Here is a 22704-nt window from a genome sequence, read left to right as displayed (position 1 = left end):
TAGCATTCGTATCATAGGAGTCCCAGAAGAATTGGAGAGGGAAAGGGGGATAGAAAGTTGATTTCAGGCCATTATAGCTGAAAACTTCCCTTATCTGAGAAAGTAAATAGACATCCAAATCCAGGAGGGAAAAAGAACTCCCAACAAAATCAACAAAAGCAAGGCCAGCACCATACATATTATAATTAAATTTGCAAAATATACTGCTAAATCAAAAATCCTAAAAGCACCAAGACAATAGAAGCCTCTAACTAACAAGGGAAGACCCATCAGAATAGCTGCAGATCTCTCCATAGAAACTTGGCAGGCCAGAAGGGAGTGGCATGATATATTCAACGTGCAGAATGGGAAAAGTATGCAGCCTAGAATACTCTATGCAGCAAGAGTGTCGTTCAGAATGGAGGGAGAGATAAAGAGTTTCCCAAAAAACAAAAATGAAAGGAGCTCACGACCACTAAACCAGCCCTCCAAGAAATATTAAAGGGGACTCCTAGAGTGAGAAGGAAAGACCAAAAGTGATAGAGACTGGAAAGGAACAGAGAAAATCTCCATAAACAATGATAAAACAAGTCATAAAATGGAACTAAATTCATTTTCATCAGTACTTACTCTTATCAGTTCAGGTCTTGATCTCTGCATTTGAGTTTGAGCTCTGCATTGGCCTCTGTGCTGGGTGTGTAGCTTACTTAAAAAAAAAATTACTCTGGGAGTGCCTGAGTGGCTCAGGTAGATGAGTGACCAACTCTTGGTTTAGGCTCAGGTCATGATCTTATGGTTCATGAGTTCAAGCCCTGTATCAGGCTCTGTACTGACAGTGTGGACCCTGTCTCTGTCTCTGTCTCTGTCTCTGTCTCTCTCACTCTAACTCTCTCCCTCTCTCACTCTCTCTCTCACACTTCTTCTCTCTCTCTGTCTCTCTCTCTCTCCCCTTATCTTTCTGCTCCTCCTGCATTCTCTGTCTCTCACTATCTCTCAAAATAAATAGATAAACTTAAAAAAATTATTCTGAATGTAAATGGACTAAACGTTCCATCAAAGACATAGGGTGTTACAATCTCTAAAAAAACCAAGACTAATCCCCCCACCCAATAAACCAGCAAGAAAACAAGACCCTTCTGTATGCTGCCTCAGAAAGGCTCGTTTAAGACCTAACACACCTGCAGATTGAAAATGAAGGGATGGAGAATCATCTATCATGCAAACGAACATGAGAAGAAAGCTGGAATAGCAAGACTCATATCAAACAAGATTTTATCTTATTTATTTATTTTTTTAACGTTTATTTATTTTTGAGACAGAGAGAGACAGAGCACGAACAGGGGAGGGTCAGAGAGAGAGGGACACACAGAATCCGAAACTGGCTCCAGGCTCTGAGCTGTGAGCACAGAGCCCGACGCGCGGGGCTCGAACTCACAGACCGTGAGATCATGACCTGAGCCGAAGTCAGACGCTTAACCGACTGAGCCACCCAGGCGCCCCTCAACAAGATTTTATTTTTTATTTTTTATTTTTATTTTTTTTATTTTTATTATTTTATTTTATTTTATTTTATTTTATTTTATTTTTATTTTTGAGACAGAGAGAGACAGAGCATGAATGGGGGAGGGGCAGAGAGAGAGGGACACACAGAATCGGAAGCAGGCTCCAGGCTCTGAGCCATCAGCCCAGAGCCCGATGTGGGGCTCGAACCCACGGACTGTGAGATCGCGACCTGAGCCGAAGTCAGACGCCCAACTGACTGAGCCACCCAGGCGCCCCTCAACAAGATTTTAAACCAAAGACTATATAACAAGAGTTGAAGAGGACACTATATCATAATAAAAAGAACAATCCAACAATAAGATCTAACAATTGTAAATATTTATGCCCTGAATATGAGAGTACCCAGATATATAAAACAATAAATAACAAACATAAAGGGAACTATGATGGTGGAGTAACAGACAGGCCCTCCCTATACAGTCCTCATCCCCTGAACACAGCTAGATAAATATCAAATCATTCTGAACACCCAGGAAAACGATCTGAAGAGAGACATGACAAACTGCACCACTAAAGAAAGAGACAAGAGGCCACACCGTGAAAGTTAAGAGAGGTGGAGATATGACTTGGGGAGGAAAGGGCCGCGTATGCTGCAGAACAGAGGGAGCCATGATCACAGAGAGATGACACACAAAGAGAAACGTAAAGGGAAAGGGGAAAGGGGAAAGTGAAGGGGAAGGGGAAGAGAAGCAAGAGGGGGAGGAGTAGGGAGAGGGAGAGGGAGAGAGAGAGAGAAGGAGAGAGGAAGAAAGCACACAGAACCCAGGGGATTGCACAAGGAAAACACTTTCTAAAGCCATTCACAGGGAAAACAAGAAGGGCTGATTATTGTGAATTTTTAGAATGAGTGGAGCTCAGAGATCCTCATTTTGGCTGGTATGGATCCTGGTGGCTGTGTAGTGCTCATGTGGAAAGAGAGGGCAGGACCCTGGAGCACACAGCATGATCTGAGGATCCTCTGGGGTGCACTGGGAGAGATGCTTCCCCCTTCTTGGAGTGCATCTGGCAGAGGAGACATTGTCTCTCACTGGTCCAAACATTTGGCAGCTGCCATTGTGCACACCCACCTCTTAGCACAAGGGCAGAGACATCTGCTGAGGGCAGCCAACCTAGACACCGGTTTTTGCTGCACTTTACCCCAAACTCCAAGCTCCTGTGCACTGGTGCAACTGCCTTTCTAGGACAGACCTGCATCAGCACCAGCATGGCAAAACACACCCCCCCCCCAATCCAGAGGACCGGTGTGGGTCTGCACCACGACAGGCCCCTAAACTTTGGAGTTTTAAAACTCAGCCAGCCTGCCTGGGATATAACACAGGTGCACTGCACTGCCAGATGGGCAGACAGCCCAGATACAGATGCAGTGAAGGCAGGGATCTGTGGGACACCTGGGACACATGCAGGGAGATGATTCACTCATCTCTGAGGGTTTCCCAGACACCAGCTGGCCTGAACTTCCCTCTCGGGAATGAGAAAGAGGGCTGGTACCATTTTCATCGCCCACTCATCAGTATGGACTGACTTCAGTGAGCAGCACAGCGCAAATAGTGGAGTCCAGAACTGCTTACACCAAGCCCCACCAATCTGCACTCTGCCAGTGCCTCTTTACTGGGGCAAGCCTGCCTGAGAACCACAGCAGCATGCCCTTCCCATTGAAGATCAGCACAAACACCCCGCGCATACAAGACTACGGACCACAGTGCTACAAAGCTTCAGTTAACTGGAAATAGCATCAGGGCTCTTTCATCAAGTAGATGAGAGCACAGCTAGTTAAAACTTACCACACTCTAGACAAGGTTCAAACACTCCCCAGTGGTGAAATGGAGAAACTTTGCTGAAGAGTGACCTGAGGGAAACAGCAGCAAAAACACAGCAGCAGACTGCACACAGCATACACACAGCATATACCTGGCACCTGAAGCACCAAGGCTCTGGTCAGTATTATGACCTGTGTTTAACAAAGCCATTGCTCTCAGAATCAGGGAACATAGCAGGCTTTCCTAACACAGAGAAGAAGACAGAGACCTAGACAAAATACAAGAGGGAGGAATTCATCCCAAAAGAAAGAGCAAGAAAAGGTCACAGATAGGGATCTAATCAAAAGATGTATAGGTAATATGCCTGATATAGAACTTAAAGCAACAATCATAAGGATGCTACCTGGGCTTGAGAAACCGCAGAAGACAGCAGGGACTTCCTTACCACAGAAATAAAAGAATGAAACACTAGTCGGCCTGAAATAAAGAATGCCAAAACCGAGAGTTGAAACTGATGGATTGTAATGACAACAAGGATGGAAGAAGCCGTGGAATGAATAAGTGATATAGAAGATAAAATTATGGAAAATGATAAAGCTGAAAAGAAGAGGGAAAGAAAAATATTGGATCATGAACGTAGAACTAGGGAACTTAGCGACTCCACAAAATGTAGTAATACTCATATCATAGGAGTCCCAGAGAAAGAAGAGAGAGGAAAAGGGGGCAGGCTTATGTGAGGAAATTATAGCTGAAAACTTCCCTAATTCAGGGAAGGAAACAAACGTCCAAATCCAAGAAGCAGAGAGAACTCCCATCAAAATCAACAAAAGCAATGGACTTCAAGCTGCATTACAAACGTGTAATCATCAAGACAGAATGGCACTGGCGTAAGAACACACACTCAGATCAGTGGGACAGAACAGAGAACCCAGAAATGGACACAGAAACGTATGGCCAACTAATCTTTGGCAAAGCAAGAAAGCATATCCAATGGAATACAGTCCCTTCAGCAAGTGGTGCTGGGAAAACCGGACAATGACATGCAGAAAAAACGATTCTGGACCACTATCTTACACCATACACAAAAATAAACTCAAAATGGATGAAAGACCTAAATGTAAGACAGGAAGCCATCAAAATCCGTGAGGACAAAGCAGGCAAAAACCTCTTTGATCTTGGCCACAGCAACTTCTTACTCAACAAGTCTCCAGAGGCAAGGGAAACAAAAGCAAAAATGAGCTATTGAGACCTCATCAAAATAAAAAGCTTCCGCACAGCGAAGGAAACAATCAGCAAAACTAAAAGGCAACCAGTGGAATAGCAGAAGATATTTGCAAACGACATATCAGATAAAGGGTTAGTATCCAAAATCTAAAAAGAACTTATCAAACTCAACACCCAAAAAACAAATAGTCCAGTAAAGAAATGGACAAAAGACATGAATAGACATTTCCCCAAAGAAGACACATGGAAAAATGCTCAACATCACTCATTATTGGGGAAATACAAATCAAAACCACAATGAGATACCACGTCACACCTGACAGAAGGGCTAACATTAAACAAACTCAGGCACAACAGATGTTGGCGAGGTTGCTGAGAAAGAGGATGTCTTTTGCACTGCTGGTGGCAATGCAAACGGGTGGAGCCACTCTGGAAAACAGTATGGAAGTTCCTAAAAATTTTGAAAATAAAACTACCCTACGACCCAGCAATTGCAGTACTAGGTATTTATCCAAGGGATGCAGGTATGCTGTTTTGAAGGGGCACATGCACCCCAATGTTTATAGCAGCACTATCAACAATAGCCAAAGTATGGAAAGAGCCCAAATGTCCATCAATGGATGAATGGATAAAGAAGATGTGGGGTGTGTATGTATACACATACACACACACACACACACACACACACACACAAACACACACTGGAGTATTACTCGGCAATCAAAAAGAATGAAATCTTGCTGTCTTGCAACTACATGGATGGTACTGGAGGATATTATGCTAAGCGAAATTAGCTAGAGAAACACAAATATCATATGACGTCACTCCTATCAGGACTTTAAGACACAGAACAGATGAACACAAGGGAAGGGAATAAAAAATAATATAAAAACAGAGAGGGGGACAAATCATACGAGACTCTTAGAAATGGAGAACAAACAGAGGGTTAATGGAGGGGTTGTGGGATGGGGAGTGGTCTACATGGGTAGGGACATTAAGGAATCCACCCCTGAAATCACTGTTGCACTATATGCTAACTAACTTGGATGTAAACTTAGGAAAAGAAAAGAAAAAAAAATCAACAAAAGCAGGCCAACACCAGGACATATCATAGTAAAATTTGCAAAATATAGAGATACAGAAAAAATCCTAAAAGGGAAAAGGGAAAAGAAATCCATAACCTACAAGGCAAGACAAATAATGTTAGATCTTTCCACAAAGTCCTGGCAGACCTGAAGGGAGTGGCATGAATCACTGTGCTGAATGGGAAAAATCTGCAGCCAAGAATACTCTATCCAGCAAGACTGTCATTCAGAAGAGAAGGAAACATAAAGAGCTTCCCAGACAAACAAAAATTATGGAGTTTGTGACCACCAGATGAGATCTGCAAAAAATATTAAAGAGAACTCTTTGAGTGGGAAAGAAAGACTGAAAGTGGCAAAGATTAAACAGGAACAGAAAAAGAGCTTCAGAAACAATGACTTAACAAGTGACACAGGGGCGCCTAGCTGGCTCAGTTGGTTAAGCGTCTGACTTCGGCTCAGGTCACGATCTCATGGTACATGGGTTTGAACCCCGTGTCGGGCTCTGTGCTGACAGCTCAGAGCCTGGAGTCTGCAACGGATTCTGTCTCCCTCTCTCTCTCCCCCTCCCCTGCTTGTTCTCTCTCTCTCTCTCTCTCTAAAAGAAATAAACTTTAAAAAAAAATTTTAAAACAAGTGATACAATGGCACTAAATTCATAACTGTCAATAATGACTCTAATGTAAATGGACTAAATATTCCAATCAAAAGACTTAGGGTGTCAGAATGGATGAAGAAAACAAGATCCATCTACATCCTGTCTACAAGAGACTCACTTTATATTTTTTTATTTTTAAAAAATTTTAAATATTTATTTTTCAGAGAGAGACAGAGAGGGAGAGCTTGTGGGAGGGACAGACAGAGAGGGAGACACAAAATCCGAAGCAGGCTCCAGACTCTGAGGTGTCAGCACACAGTCCAACACAGGGCTCAAACCCACAAACTGCAAGATCGTGACCTGAGCTGAAATTGGTCGCCTAACCAACTGAGCCGCCCAGGCCCCTCAGGAGACTCACTTTAGACCTAAAACACCTGCAGATTGAAAGTGAGGGGATGGAGAAACATTTATCTACTTAATAGATGTCAAGGGAAAGCCAGAGTAGCCATGCTTATATCAGACAGACTAGATTTAAACCAACGACTGTAACAAGAGTTAAGAATGGCCCTATATCATAATAAAGGGGTCTATTCGCCAAGAACTAACAATTGTAAGTATTTATGCCCCCATCTTGGCATTCCCAAAGATATAAATCAATTAATAACAAACATAATGAAACTCATTGATGATAATACAATAAAAGTAGATGGCTTTAACACCCCATTGACAGCAATCCACAGATCATCCAAGCAGAAAATCAACAAGGAAACGATGGCTTTGAATGACACACTGGACCAGATGCATGTAACAGATATAGTCACAACATTTCACCCTAGAGAAGCAGATACACATTCTTATCAAGGGCGCATGGGACATTCTTTAGAATATTATTACACAGTGGGTCACAATTCAGGCTTCAACAAGTACAAAAAGATTGAGGTTACGTGATGCATATTTCCCACCATGACACTATGAAACTTCAGGTCAGCCACAAGAAACAATTTGGAAACACCACAAATACGTGGAGACTAAAGTGCATCCTACTAAAGTAGGAATGAGTCAACCAGGAAATGAAAGATAAAAAATTCATGGAAACAGATGAAAATGAAAATGAAAATATGATGGTACAAAACCTTTGGGATGCGGGGTGCCTGGGTAGCTCAGTCGGTTAGGCGTCTGACTTGGGCTCAGTCATCATGTCATGGCTTGTGATTTCGAGCCCTACGTCAAGATCTGTGCTGACAGCTCAGAGCTTGAAGCCTGCTTTGGATTCTGTGTCTCCTTCTCTCTCTGCCCTTCCCATCCCCCCTCTCAAAAATAAATAAACATTAAGAAAAAAAGTTTTTTAAACTTTGGGATGCAGCAAAAGTGGTCCTAAGAGATAAGTATATGGCAATACAGGCCCACCTCAAAAAGAAGAAAGGCAAACCTAACCTTATCCCTAAAGAAGCTAGAAAAAGAAGAACAAATGAAGCCTAAAGCCAGCAGAAGGGAAATAATAAAGATTAGACCCGAAATAAGTGACATAGAGACAAACAAGCAAACAAAAACAAAAATGAAAACAAAAATAGAAGAACAGATCAATGAAACCAGGAACTTCTTCTTTGAAAGACACAATAAAAGGGATAAACACCTAGTGAGACTTATGAAAAAGAAAAGAGAAAGCACTCAAATAAATGAAATCACAAATGGAAGAGGAGAGATCACAACCAACAGCCCAGAAATACAAATATAAGAGAATATTATGAAAAAGAATATACCATCACACCAGGTAGTCTTGAAGAAATGAAAAAGAACTTAGAAACATATGAACTACCAAAACTGAAACAGGAAAAAATAGAAAATTTGAACAGACTGATAACCAGCAAAGAAATTGCACCAGTAGTCAAAAATCTCCCAACAATAAATCTCTAGGGCCACATGGCTTCCCAAATTTTAAAGAAGAGTTAATACCTATTCTTTTCAAACTATTCCAAAAAATGGAAATGCAAGGAAAACTTCCAAACCAATTCTATGACACCAGAATTACCTTGATCTGAGAACCAGACAAAGACCACACTAGAAAAAATAATTACAGGCAATATCCCCAATTAACATGGATGAGAGATTTCTCAACAAAACAGAAGCAAATCAAATCAAACAGCATGTTAAAAGAATCATTCACCATGAACAGAGGATTTATTCCAGGGTTGCAAAGGTGATTCAATATTCACAAATCAATCGATGTGATACACCACATTAACAGCAGCAACAACAACAACAACAACAACAGCAACAACAACAACAAAGGATAACAACAACAGGATCCTCTCAATAGATGCAGAAAAAACACTCGACAAAGTACAGCATCCATGCTTGAGAAAAACCCTCTAAAGTACGAATAGAGGGAACATATCTCAACATCAAAAGGCCAAATATAAAAGAGCCAAGGCTAATATAATCTTCAATGGGGAAAAATGAGCTCTTCCTCTACAGTCAGGAACAAGACAGGGATGGCCACTCCCACCATTGTTATTTAACATTGTACCAGAAGTCCTTGCTTCAGCAATCAGACAACAAAAAGAAATAAAAGGCACCCAAATTGGCAAGGAAGAAGTCAAATTTATACTATTTGCAGATGACATGATGCTCCATGTGGAAAACCTCAATGAGTCCACCAAAGAATTGCTAGAACTGATACCTGAATTCAGTAAAGTTCCAGGATACAAAAGCAATGTACAGAACTCTGTTCCATTTCTATATGCCAATAAAAAAACAGCTGAAAGAGAAATCAAGGAATCGATCTCTTTTACAATTGCCAACAAAAACCATAAGATACCTAGGAGTAAACCTAAACAAAGAGGTAAAAAAATCTGTACCCTGAAAACTATAGAGCACTTATGAAAGAAATTGAAGATGACACAAACAAATGGAAGCACATTATGTGTTCATGGGTTGGAAGAACAAATATTGTTAGAATGTCTATATTACCCAAAGCAATTTACACATTTAACGCGATTCCTACCAAAATACGACCAGCAGTTTTCACAGAGCTAGAACAAACAATGCAAAAATTTGTATGAAAACACAAAAGATCCCAAATGTCCAAAGCAATCCTAAAAAAGAAAATCAGGGGCGCCTGGGTGGCACAGTCGGTTAAGCATCCGACTTCAGCCAGGTCACGATCTCACGGTCCGTGAGTTCGAGCCCCGCGTCGGGCTCTGGGCTGATGGCTCAGAGCCTGGAGCCTGTTTCCGATTCTGTGTCTCCCTCTCTCTCTGCCCCTCCCCCGTTCATGCTCTGTCTCTCTCTGTCCCAAAAATAAATAAACGTTGAAAAAAAAAAAATCAAAGCTGGAGGCATCACAATTCCAGAATTCAAGTTATATTACAAAGCGGTAGTGATCAACACAGTATGGTACTTGCACAAAACCAAGAAACATAGATCAATGCAACAGAGTAGAAAACCCGGAAATGAACCCACACCTATATGGTCAAATAATGCCCGACAAAGCAGGAAAGAATATCTAATAGAAAAAAGACAGTCTCTTCAACAAATAGTGCTGGGAAAACTGGATAGGAACATGCAAAAGAATCAAACTGGACCACTTTCTCACACCATACACAAAAAGTAAATTCAAAATGGATGAAAGAAGGGTGCCTGGATGACTCAGTCGGTTAAGCGTCCAACTCTTGATTTTGGCTCAGATCACGATCTCACGGTTTGTGAGTTCAAGCCCCACGTCCGGCTCTATAATGAATGCCAGCATGGAGCCCACTGGGATTCTCTCTCTCCCTCCCTGTTATCCCCTCCCCCTCTCGTGTAGGCATGCACATGCATACTCTCCTTCTCTAAGTAAATAAAAATAAAAAAAAATTTTTAGTGGATGAAAGCCCTAAATGTGAGAGAAGAAACCATGAAAGCCTAGAGAACACAGGCAGAAACCTCTTTGAAATTGGCCTTAACGAGTTCTTACTAGATACGTCTCCTGAGGCAAGGGAAATAAAAGCTAAAGTGAACTATTGGAATTTCATCAAGATAAAAAAAAACTTCTGCATGGCAAAGAAAACAACGAACAAAACTAAAAAGCAACCTACAGAACGGGAGAAGATATTTTCAAATGGCATTTCTGAGAAAGGGTTAATATCCACAATTTATAAACAACTTATAACATTCAACACCCAAAAAACAAATAATTTACTTAAGAAATGGGCAGAAGACACGAACAGACATGTTTCCAAAGAAGATATACACATGGCTAACACACACATGAAAAGATACTCAACTTCACTCATCATCAGGGAAATGCAAATCAAAACTACAATGAGATACCATGTCACACAACTCACAATGGCTACAGTTAACATCACAGGAAACAACAGATACTGGTGAGGATGCAGAGAGAGGGTAACCCTCTTATGTTGGTGGGAATGGAAACTGCTGCAGCCACTCCGGAAAACAGTATGGAGGTTCCTCAAAAAGTGAAAAATGCTACTACCCTACAATCCAGTAATTGCACTACTAGGTACTGACCCAAAGGATGCAAAAATATTGATGCAAAGGAATACATGCACCCCCGATGTTCATAGCAGCACTATCAACAATAGCAAAATTAGGGAAAGAGCCCAGATTTCCATCGACTGATGAATGGATAAAGATGTGGTAGGTGTATGAGTGTATATATGTATGTGTGTGTGTGTGTGTGTATGTATGTGTGTATATACATATATATGTATATATGTATGTGTGTATACATATACATATACATATACATATACATGTACATATACATATATATAATGGAATACTACTCAGCCACCAAAAAGAATGCAATCTTGCCTTTGCAACGACATGGATGGAGCCAGAGAGTATGATGCTAAGTGCAATGAGTCAGTCAGACAAACACAAATCCCATAGGACTTCACTCATATGTGAAACTTAAGAAACAACACAAATGAACATGGGGTGGAGGGGGGCGGTGAGGAGAGAGGCAAGCAAGAAATAGACTCTTGTTAGGTGCTTTTTGCTTTTTGTTTTTTTGGTTTTTTTTGAGGGGGGAGTAGGAGCAGAGGGAGAGGGCGACAGAATCCCAGGCAGGCTCTGTGTATCAGTGAAGAGTCTGATCCGGGGATCGACCCACAAACTGTGAGATCACAACATGAGCTGAAATCAAGTTCTGGATGCTTAACCAACTAAGCCACCCAGGCTCCCCAAGAAACAGATTCTTAACTATAGAGAAAAAACGCAGGGTTACTTGAGGATAGGTGGGTGGGCGGGGGATGTGTTAACAGGTGATGGCTATCAAGGGGTGCACTTGTCGTGATGAGCACCAGTTGTCGTAAGTAATGAATCACTAAATTCTACACCTGAAACTAATACTGCACTGTATTTTAACTAGCTGGAATTTAAATAAATACTTGTTGGAAAAAGTATTCTGCTGTCCTCTGAGTCTACAGAGCTACAGTCCGCAGGTAATGCAGCCTGGAGGGAGGGAGCCTGGCCCTCCCTAAATGCTTGTTCTCACAGTTTCATCTCTGCACTGACCTTGTCCATTAGCATCACCTACCAACTCACCAGAAATGCTCACTCTCAGCCTATACCCTAGACTGACTGACTCAGACACTTTCCAGGTGATTCCAAGAAGCAGTGCTTTTGGTTTGTTTTGTTTTGTTTTGAGGTTTATTTATTATTGAGAAAGAGAGTGTGAGTGGGGGAGAAGCAGAAGGTCCAAAGTGGGCTCTGCGCTGAGAGTGGAGAGCCCAATGCAGGCCTCAAACTCACAAACCATGAGATCATGACTTGAGCCTAAGTCAGTTGCTCAACCAACTGAGCCATGCAGGCGCCACTAAAGAGCGGTGTTTTAAGAAGTCTCCAGGTGAAATAGACACAGAGCTAAGCATTCCCTCCACTTACTTGTTCCTGAAGACAGTAAACTCAATGTGCTTGTGTTTAACATGAATCTTCTCTAAGGCTGCGGGATTTGAGAACCAAGCCTGCAAAATTTATCAGCACACAAATGTTTCCTTCACTAAAAAGTAAGGTCTACAATAGCTGATTTTCTATTGTTTATTAATGGATTACTACTCCTTTATGAACATACAAAGTGAAAAGCCTTCAATCACTCTCCCTCATACAGAAAAACGGTATTTGCATACCGTACTGGTATCCTATTACCGTACTGGTATCCAACTGCTTTGGCACTTGGATGCACATCTGCGTATCTATGTTCAAATACATTCCTACATTACCAAAACTCAAGTTCTGCTGCCCATTGCTCGAAAACCCAATACTCAAGAGACAAGTGTTCAATGGAAAGGAACATGAGCTCATTCAGGCGGCTGGCCACCCGGGGAGAAGGCAGACTTTTGTACACAGGCCAACTCCCAGGTCTCTGCCTCCCCCAACGGTTTTTAAAGCAGTTTAGGGCAGTTAACCAGAAAAGGGAGCACAGCGGTCTGGAGCATCTCTTGACTACATGCAGACTCTTCTGGTGCTAGCTATGGATGTTGTCACAGTGCTCAAACGTTTTACAACAGGTTCTGGTACCCAGTGCCTAGGGGTTGTGCAAGAGGGTCTGCTTTGTGTTGTGGCATGCAGAACTGCTCTGCTCTTCTAGGAGAGAATGCCTGATCTACAGAGAAACATCCGCAGAGAAATCATGGGGACGAAGGATGCTTGGCAAACCTTCAAGATGACTGGATTGGCCATAGGGTTTGAGGTGGCTGCACCCCTACATACTATTTTTGTTAGTACTGAAAGAGGACCTCAGTTGCCTCTATTTTGACTTCAAACTTTCTCGTTGGGTTCCTTCCAGCTTGTCTCTTGGCTAAGGAAGACCCTGATGGCAAGCGTTCCCAGATGAGAACCAAAACGACCCCTTCAAGCAATAAAGCGTGCCCTGAACAGCAAGACCCCACCCGTGAGTGACTCCATGACAATGATCTACTTGACTCACTGCCTCCCTGCATGTACCCACCCACCTTTGCTGACATTTTTCTTATATAAACCTAGAAGTGTTTTCACCACTTTGGAATCAGTCTTTGAGAGTTTAGTCCACTGTGTTCCCTATGTTAGCCTCCCTGAAAGAGATTCACCCCCAGCTCGTTCCTCTGCCTTGGGGTTTTGTCACCGCTGAGCAGCCAAACCTAGTCCACTTGGGACCCCCAGGCTTGGTGCTCTTACATCCCTGTACCCCATAGTACAACAAACTCATAATTTGTTGACCAACCTGTGCCTGAGGTGTTTTACCTTCACATAATCTTGGACAACCTAATCCAATGAGTTTAGCCCAGATGTCACACCCCGTCACCCCGAGGAGCTGCCAGAGTGGTCACAATTGTGCACGTGGAAAGGAATCAAGAACTCACCTGTGGACTGGGCTGTGTCCCTCAGGCGCCTCCCGGGGCAAGAATGGCCAGCGCTCGGGGCAATGCATTGCATTAAGGATCCACAGTGGGACCTTGAGCTCCACAGGACATACAGGGACTCAACCCAGCAGGTCCTTCCAAAGTCACCTCCGGGGGGTGCCATTTTCCTCCCCTGTCCCTGTGCCACTCCTGACCTGCGACCCAGCAAATTTTTCTCCCTGCAGGCCCCTTCCTGGCTGATGCTCTGAGATGACACCACCGTCACGTGTGGGTCCGAGGAAAAAAGGTCTCAGCGGGTTCCTACACTAAGGCCGCTGACCTCTCCTTCTGGGAGTGTCGACCTTCTCTCTGCCCCACTGACTCCCAGTCCTCCCTGGAGAGGGGGAAGCCAGAAATGGCCGCAGTGCCCCGGCCAGCAGTCTTCCCCTGAGTGGGAGGGCTGGTAAGGCAACCTAGATTCAGGGTGAGATGCACCAAAGGCATTCATCTTTGGGGAATGCACTCAACTATTACAGAAAGAAAGAGTTACATCACATGGAGGTGATCACTAGAGGGTGAGAAATCCTTCCAAGGTACTGGGTGGGATCCGAGGAAGCAATCTGAACCCAGCGGGTTTGCCTGACAACCTGGTCACCACTAAGGTGAGGCCAGCCATATTTTCACTCACCCATCAGGGTGTTTAGGGAGGTCCCTCCCCTCTGGCCAATCAGGATTAACATCTTCTCCTGAGGCTTGTGCAGACCTGCAGCTGGCTCACAGCACCCCCACCTCCACCCCCACCCCAGCTCCTGTCCGCCTGGGATTGTAAAGTCTCCCGCACACGCCAAAGTTTAGTCTTCCACCAAACACCCAAGTGGAATTTTTCAGCGCCTTCTCCCAGCATATCCCGTTCTCGTGATGGGAGAATTTACACTTTGGAAATTGGCAAGCACTACAAAGCAGGGCTGCAGTTTTGTATTTCTGAATGCCTGGATGTAAGAAAGTGAAGACATAATGGTAAGAATGCACACTAAACTTACACATGTATGGTGTTCTGGGCCGTCACGTGTGCAGGACACAAAAGCAGCTGAGTGAAAATAGTGAAGAAATAGCCTAACACCGTTACTATGACTCCATACAGCAAAATGTCACACCATTTAAGAATGAGGAAAATTCGAATACATACCATTGTTGTATGCGTTTCTTATTTGTAAATGAAAATGGAAATAGCCATAACTCATCGGAAAGATAATGGGCAAACGATATGAACAGAAATTGTACCAAAGGAGATAGACAGGTGGTAAATAAACACACGAAAAAATACTCAAAATCAACACCCCTAGGAAACGCAATGGCAACAGCACTACACACTTATGAAATGGGCTGACATTACAGACTGGCACTATCAAGTAGTGGCAGGGACTGGAGGCACTGGAACTCTCGTACATGCTGGTGGGAATGCAGAACTGAAGTTTAGATCACATTTTGGCAGTTTCTTAAAAATATTAGCACTAACCTACCTGTGACGGGCATTGCGCTTTGAGTCACACCACAAGAGAAAGGAAACCTCTATCCACATAGAGAACGGTAATGAAAATTTTGAGAGAGCACTTTGTTTACAAACGCCAAAACTCTAAGTAACCCAAATGGTCAAACAGATGAATGGGTAAATAGTGGTATACTTCCAGAGAAGAAAATAGTAGTATTGCCTGGAAGGGACGTATACGCAAAATGACCTCCAAACCTTAAGCAAGGGAAAAGGTTGAGAAGTCCAGCTTGAGGAGAAACGGTTTATTTACGGACTCAGGGACAGAAGCGTGACTTTGGCACCCATAAGAGGAGTCGGTCCCTGCACCACCAACTCCAGGACGACCAGTTTTTACAGCCAAGGAGGCTGGGGAGTACCTGGAAGACTACTTGGGAGGTGAATGTTTCAGAACAAGGATCTGCCACAGGCACAGCTGGTACCAACAACAATGTTGGCTAGGCGTGTCAAAAAGCTACCTCTCTGGACTATGAAACCACCCGTGTCTTGTATCCTCTTCCTCTCTCGCACGATGGCCTTGAGACGTAAACACCAGAGAGGATATGCGAGTTCAGACACCTCTGGATTATTTTATGACAGTGACCTCTTGGACACAGGACACATGTGTCGGTAGTGAAAAATTTCTGTACACACTGATCCTGCCCCGTCACTACAACACCCGTGGATACATATTTATAAGAGATACACTCCACTAAGTGGCTGATGTCTCCTCTATTCCCTCATTACCCTATCTTCTAGATTACCAATTACAGTTCCCTTGCCCCTGTGGTGTAACACACGAATAGTGAACGTCAGGCCACATGGCTCCTTGGAAGCATTTGGGGTAGATATTCCACTCAATAGTGCCTGGCAGTATGTGGTATCAGCTGTGGACAAGCAAAATATTCATGATGTCTCCACAACCACTGGAGATGGTTTCATAACCACTGGAGATGCTTCCTCTTCAGGGTGACCTCTGAGCACAGGAAAATTGCCGGCATCCACACAGAAGCCAGATATACAACACAGGGGGCTGTATTATCCAGAACTGCCATAACGGTGTCCGACACACGAGGGGATTAGACAACAGAAATTTACTTCCACACAAATCTGGAGTCTAGAAATTGGACATAAGGTATCAGCAGGGTCAGTTTCTTCTGAGGCCTCTCTCCTTGGCTTGGAGATGGGGATTTCTTGGTCTTCAAATGGTCATCCTTCCGTACCACTATTCTCAGCTCCTTTTTTTCTAAGGACACCAGTCATACTAAGAGTACTAAGACTCCATCCTAATAACCTCATTCTCATTAAACTTCAACTTCATTCTCATGAAACATGCTATGTCTAACTACAGTCACATTCTGACATACTGGAGGTCACAACTTAAACATGGGAATTTGGGGTACACGATTCAGCCCACAACAAAGGTGTTGGGTCACGATGCGAATTCACATCCAAGCTGCACAGTATGTGTCGTACTTATTTTTTTATTTACAATTATCCAAGACACAATAAGTTTGGGATGCAATGAAATCTGTTCACTTCTTCATGCTGGCAGATGCCATTTCTGCTCTCAACCCCTTTGAGTGAATACAACACATAAGGTTAAAGGTAACTAAACAAAAAAGGCATTTATTAATGCATAAACCAGATCAAAACGTGGCACCAAATTCCTGTGCTGGTGACTTGGGTGCTGCACACATTGATCACAAACATCAGGAGACCAACAACGTCCTAAGAGACTCAGCCTCTCTGCAAGACACCACCCCAAACTCAGTTCAGGTAGGAGGGTCAACACTGGGTCACATCCACGTCCTGACTTAGAAGGGAACAAGGAGTTCCAATTACCCACAATGTCCGTCGCCAATGACAAAGCGCAGAGGTCAGCATGCTTGAGCACGGTGGGTGGTGGCTGATACACATGATGGGAACCTGGCAAGTGGCAGGGGTGAAGTGACTTTTGCTACAGAAACTGGCAGTGATTTCAATTGAGCAATGACTCCAAACACAGCAAAAGCACAACGCAGCTTCTGTATTTTTCTGAAATAGCTTCAAGTTATGGTAAGTCACTCCCCTCTGGACATTCAGGTGAACAAAGTTCAACTCAGGTAGGTGTCTGCCTCGCAAACGGTTCTCCTCCACTGTGATTACACGAAGCAAGGAAACATCACCTTCTCTGCTACTTTAAATTCTTTCTGCAGTGTGACCTCTGAGCGTGGAATGAAGACAGATCACTGGACTAAAGGAATGGTCATGTACCTCACCCATGAGGCCCTGCTCCAAGGTGAATTCGGATTTCAAAACTGTATCTTTGGTCAAAAGATTACCCATATTCTTCACATTTGTCTCAGCTCAGGCTGCTCTAACAAAATATCACAAAGGAGGGGGCTTGTAAACAAACAAGAAGTTTCCCAGTTGTGGAGGCTGTATATCTGACCTACCATTCCGCATATGGCCTGGTTCTGTGACTGGTGCACCAGCTTCCTGATTTATAGATCATCTTCTCAAGGGTCCTCACATGACTGATAGGGGAAGGAAACTTGCTTTAGAGACATTATGATATTAACCCCACTCATGAGTGTTCCACACTTCTGACCATTCTCAACTGAAATACCTCCCAAAGATATCACCTGTTAATACTATTCCATCAGAATGGGTATTCAACATAGAAATTTTAGTGAACATGAGCATTCAGGTCATCATGTCACCAATAAAGACATTTTTTACTGTGTAGTTTCTCATGTTGAGTAAGTCTGGAGATTTAGCTGAAAGATTTTCCAGATTCAGAGCACTCCTAAGGCCTTTCTCCTATGTGCACTCTTGCGGTGATAAATAAGAGCTGGATGACTGATAAAAGCCTTCCCACATTCACTGCACTCATAAGGCCTTTCTCCTGTGTGAATTCTCTGGTGTTTTATGAATGTGGATCTATACTTCAATGATTTCCCACATTCATTACACTTATAAGGCCGTTCAGCTGAGTGAACCTTTATGTGTGCATTGAGGGTAGTTTTTCGGGGAAAGGACTTGCCACATTCACTGCATTCATAAGGCTTTTCTTCAGTATGAACAATCTGGTGAGAACGGAGGAGAGAACGAGCAGTGAAAGCCTTCCCACATTCACTGCACTCATAAGGCTTTTCTCCAGTGTGAATTCTCTGGTGTGACATGAAGGAAGAATTAGAAGTAAAAGATTTCCCACACTGACTACACTCATAAGGACTTCTTTCAAGGTGACAGTGACGATGAATCCGTAGGGCACGACTATGACTAAAAGACATTCCACATTCATTGCATAGGTAAGGCTTTTCTCCTGTGTGAATTCTCTGGTGTTGAATGAATGTCGACTTATAGTTCAGAGATTTCCCACATTCATTACATTTATAAGGCCTTTCACCTGAGTGAAGTTTTATGTGTACATTGAGGCTATTTCTTCGGAGAAAGGATTTGCCACATTCACTGCATTTATAAGGCCTTTCTCCAGTGTGAAGTCTCTGGTGACACTGGAGATCAGACCCAGAGAAAAAAGATTTGCCACATTCACCACACTCATAAGGCCTCTCTGTAGTGTGAACTCTCTGGTGATAACGGAGGGCAGAAGTAGCAGTAAATGATTTCCCACATTTACTGCACTCGTAAGGCCTTTCTCCAGTGTGAACTCTCCGGTGTTCATGGAGGACAGAACTAGTGGTAAAAGATTTCCCACATTCACTGCACTCATAAGGCCTTTCTCCAGTGTGAACTCTCTGATGACACTGAAGGGCAGAACTAGTGGTAAAAGATTTGCCACATTCACTACACTCATAAGGCTTCTCTCCAGTGTGAACTCTCTGGTGATAGTGGAGGGCAGAACTAGCAGTAAAAGATTTGCCACATTCACTGCATTCATAAGGCCTCTCTCCAGTGTGAACTCTCTGGTGATTATGGAGGACAAAACTAGTGGTAAAAGATTTCCCACATTCCCTACATTCATAAGGCCTTTCCCCAGTGTGAATTCTCTGGTGAGAACGAAGGACAGAACTTGTACTAAATGATTTTCCACAATCACTGCATTCATAAGGTCTTTCTCCTGTGTGAACTCTCTGGTGTTTAATGAATGTCGCCTTACACTTAAAAGATTTCCCACATTCATTACACTTATAAGGCCTTTCACTTGAGTGAATCTTTATGTGTGCATTGAGGACGTTTCTTCGGAGAAAGGACTTGCCACATACATTGCACTGATAAGGCTTTTCTGTACTGTGACCTCTGTGATGATAATGGAGGTCAGAAGTAGAGAAAAAAGATTTGCCACATTCATGGCACTTATAAGGCCTTTCTCTAGTGTGAACCCTGCGATGATAACGGAGGCCAGTACTGGAGATATAAGACTTCCCACATTCCATGCACTGATAAGGTTTTTCCCCTCTGTGAGTTCTCTGATGGTAACTGAGAATAGACATAGAGGTAAAACATTTTCCACAGTCACCACACTTATAAGGCCTTTTTCTAGGTTGAACCCTGTGACTAATTAAAACTGAACTATGGCTAAAAGATTTTGAACATCCACTGCAAACATAAACATTTTCTCCACTGTGCCCTCTCTGGGGATGAATAAGCACAGATTTGTGGCTTATGGATTTCCCACATTTGCTGCAGGTGTACTGCCTGGACCCAGTGTGAGCCCTTCCATTTTGACTAAGGACAGACCTTTGCCTAATGGATTTTTCTACCTTTGCCAAACTCCTGATGTCCTTCTGCAGTATGGAATCTCTGGTGGATAGTCAATAAAGATTTGTATCTGAATGTTTTCCCACATTCACTGCACACAAAACACGGTCGTCCAGGCTGCATACCCTGATCCTGAACAGGTGTATGCTCGGGACCAAAGGCTTCCTTGCATTCTCCCCAAGTGTAATGACCTTCACTACTCTGTAAAGTTTCCCTGCACTGGCTGATTATGTTTGGCTTTTCTCCAGTATGAGTGGCCTCTTGCTGCAGATGCCCTGAGCCAGGCATGAAATCCTTCTGAACCTCTATACATATAAAGCGCTTTTCTAAATCATGGAATCCATATTCCTTCACAAAAGAGGCCGTGTCCACACTACTTCTGAATGGTTTCTCTTCCGTATGCTGGTCCGGCTGCTGCTGAAAGTTTACGCTGAAGTAAAATCGTTTTCCACATGCCCCACACCTCAACAGTTTCTTGCTGCTTGGTTTTCCCTGGTGCTCACCCAGGCGGAAAACATCTCTCAAGACCGGACCGCACATGTCACAAGGGTGGGTCTTCCGGGAAGACAGAGCTGTCTTGGGCGTGCTGGCCTGTGACACACCTACAGAAACGCTCTGTTCAAGGGGTGCCTCCGCATCTTCTGCTCCACAGCAGCAACCTGAACGCAAAGAAACTCTCATGAAATACATGGTGACTACAGTGAGGGGTAAGCCCGTCACACATATGCACCTGTCTCGTGTAGGCACGAGTTGAGTAGATGCTGTTCCAGACAGTGGAGTTGGAATTCAGGTGAAGGAGTGCCTGCTCTGCATTACTGGGCCCCTAAAGTCAAAGCATTGTGGACCGCTCACTAGAAGGATACAAATTTAGATGTGACACAAGAACAGAGCCGGAATCTAAACCTTACATCTCTTCCCACAGCTTTGTGTAGGACCTTTCTGGCTGCTGCTGTTTCGCTGAACAGAAGAGTGTGAGAAAATCCATTTACAAGACATTTGCTGCTATTCACGGTCAGTTTAAGGACACTGAACATCTCATGGCAAAATGTTCAGGGGTGAATATTACGGTAAACAGAAAGTCCAGCGAGAGAAATGGGTGGGATGCGGAGGCCCGAGAAACAGCAATTACCCCTGCGCTGGAAGTCACAGGACTATCAAAGGAGTAGAACATACAAGTACACAAACTCTCAACAGTGAAGAAGGAAAGACAGGAACGAGGTGTGGCCTTTGACAATGGCATCAAAGTCTGGTTGAACAAAGCTGCCTAGTGTGAGCTGAACAGAGTCGTGATATCACACCTTCCCCGGCTGCCATTCACCGGAAATGGTCCCCCTGTGAACCCACATGGTCCTGTCTGCATCATGTCCGTCCTATGCTACACAGAACACTCTTTTCCTGTAAGCGCTAAGTGAGCAACTACAGGGCACAGGGAGGGTAGAAATAATGTAGGAAAAAAAGTAGATGGCCAGGGGTATTCCAGAGCTGCCCTGCACACAACAGACTCAGAAAAGTATCCTATGTGACTGATGTTGGCAGGACTGTAGAATAGGAGATGCCATCTTTCACACCAACAAAAATCAATTCAACAGCTGTCTATGAATGACTTTAGACTCATAGGGCTCAAGGGCCCAATTAAGACGGACTACTATACTGTGCAGCATAAAAGAGAGCAGAAGCACGAAGAAAGGATGGCTGGAGACTTTTATCAGAGACACACGGAGATGGGTAGGAAACGAGCTGGGGCATCTCTACCAGCCACAGGGCAGATGCTACTGCAGTCCCTGCGCAGGAGACGCCAGCTACCTGCTCCAGGGGACACTCGCACCGAGTTATCCAAATCCTCAAGGCCAAAGCACTCTTGAGAAAGAAGTTCCGAGCTGAAGGCAGACATTTGTGATTTCAAACTCTATTACGAAGCTGTAGCAATCAAAACAATATGCTACTAAAACATAAAACAGCACTAAAGCATAAAAACAGACCAGTGCAACGGAATAAAGAGCCCAGAAGGAAACCCACACATCTACAATCCATTAATCCTTGACAATTATGCCAAGAATACACTGGGGAAAGAATACTCTCCTCTCGGGGATCTGAATATCCAAAAGACAAAACAATGAAACCGGACCCCCATCTTCCAGCACTTGTGGAAATGAACTCTAAATTGAATAAAGACTTAAACACAGGACATCAAAACCTAAAACTCCTAGGAAAAACGTATGGAAAATCCTAACTTCATTCCTGTCAATGAGTTTTTGAATGTGACATCAAAAGCATAGACAAAAAGCAAAAACAAGTACCACTGTACAAAATTCAAAAGTTGCAGCAGAGCCAAAGAAATACACAAGAGGGGCACCTGGGTGGCTCAGTAGGTTGGGCGTCTGACTTCGGCTCAGGTCATGATCTCACAGCTCGTGAGTTTGAGCCCCATGTCAGGCTCTGTGCTGACAGCTCAGAGCCTCAAGCCTGCTTCAAATTCTGTGCCTCCCTCTCTCTCTGCCCCAACCCACTTGTATTCTGTCTCTGTGTCTCTCAGAAATAAATAAACAGTAAAAGAAAAAAAAGTCAAGAGGTAGCATGTTGGTGAGGATGTGGAGGGAAAAAAACCCCTTGAACATTGTTGCTGGGAATATAAATAGGCAAGTTATGGAAAATATTAGGGAAGACCGACAAGAAAATTAAAAACAGAACTACCATATGGTCCATCATTGCCATTCCTACGTATGTATCGCAAGGAAACAAAATCAGAAACTCCACAAATGACCTGCACTTGCACATCCACCGCAGTATTATTCACAATAGCCAATATATGGAAACACCATGAAGTGTGGTGAGTGTTGTTTTCTTTAAGGTTTATTTATTCATGAGACAGAGAGTGTGAGTTGGGGAGGGGCAGAGAGACGGAGGGAGACACAGAATCTGAAGCAGGCTCCAGGCTCTAAGGTGT

At 43.5% G+C, this 22704-nt stretch overlaps 2 protein-coding genes across 2 annotated transcripts in view; both read right to left on the bottom strand.

Moving 5' to 3' along the window:
* LOC101091237 (zinc finger protein 418-like) overlaps positions 1–22704 on the bottom strand; it is a 43688-nt gene that overhangs the window by 19159 nt on the left and 1825 nt on the right. The window lies entirely within an intron of this gene.
* The window catches only part of LOC101093727 (zinc finger protein 211-like), a 40896-nt gene continuing 34713 nt past the window's right edge, over positions 16522–22704 (bottom strand). Inside the window, exons 5-6 of the mRNA XM_045046679.1 lie at positions 19886–20419; positions 16522–19296 (exon numbers count right to left, since the gene is read on the bottom strand). Coding sequence (XP_044902614.1) covers positions 17834–19296; positions 19886–20419 — 1997 coding nt within the window. The 3' untranslated portion in view covers positions 16522–17833. The remainder of the gene's footprint in view (positions 19297–19885; positions 20420–22704) is intronic.

Source organism: Felis catus, chromosome E2 (assembly GCF_018350175.1).
Source record: "Felis catus isolate Fca126 chromosome E2, F.catus_Fca126_mat1.0, whole genome shotgun sequence".
Classification (NCBI taxonomy): domain Eukaryota; kingdom Metazoa; phylum Chordata; class Mammalia; order Carnivora; family Felidae; genus Felis; species Felis catus.
The sequence above is the reverse complement of the archived record's forward strand: the minus strand, read 5'-3'. Positions and strand labels throughout refer to the sequence as shown.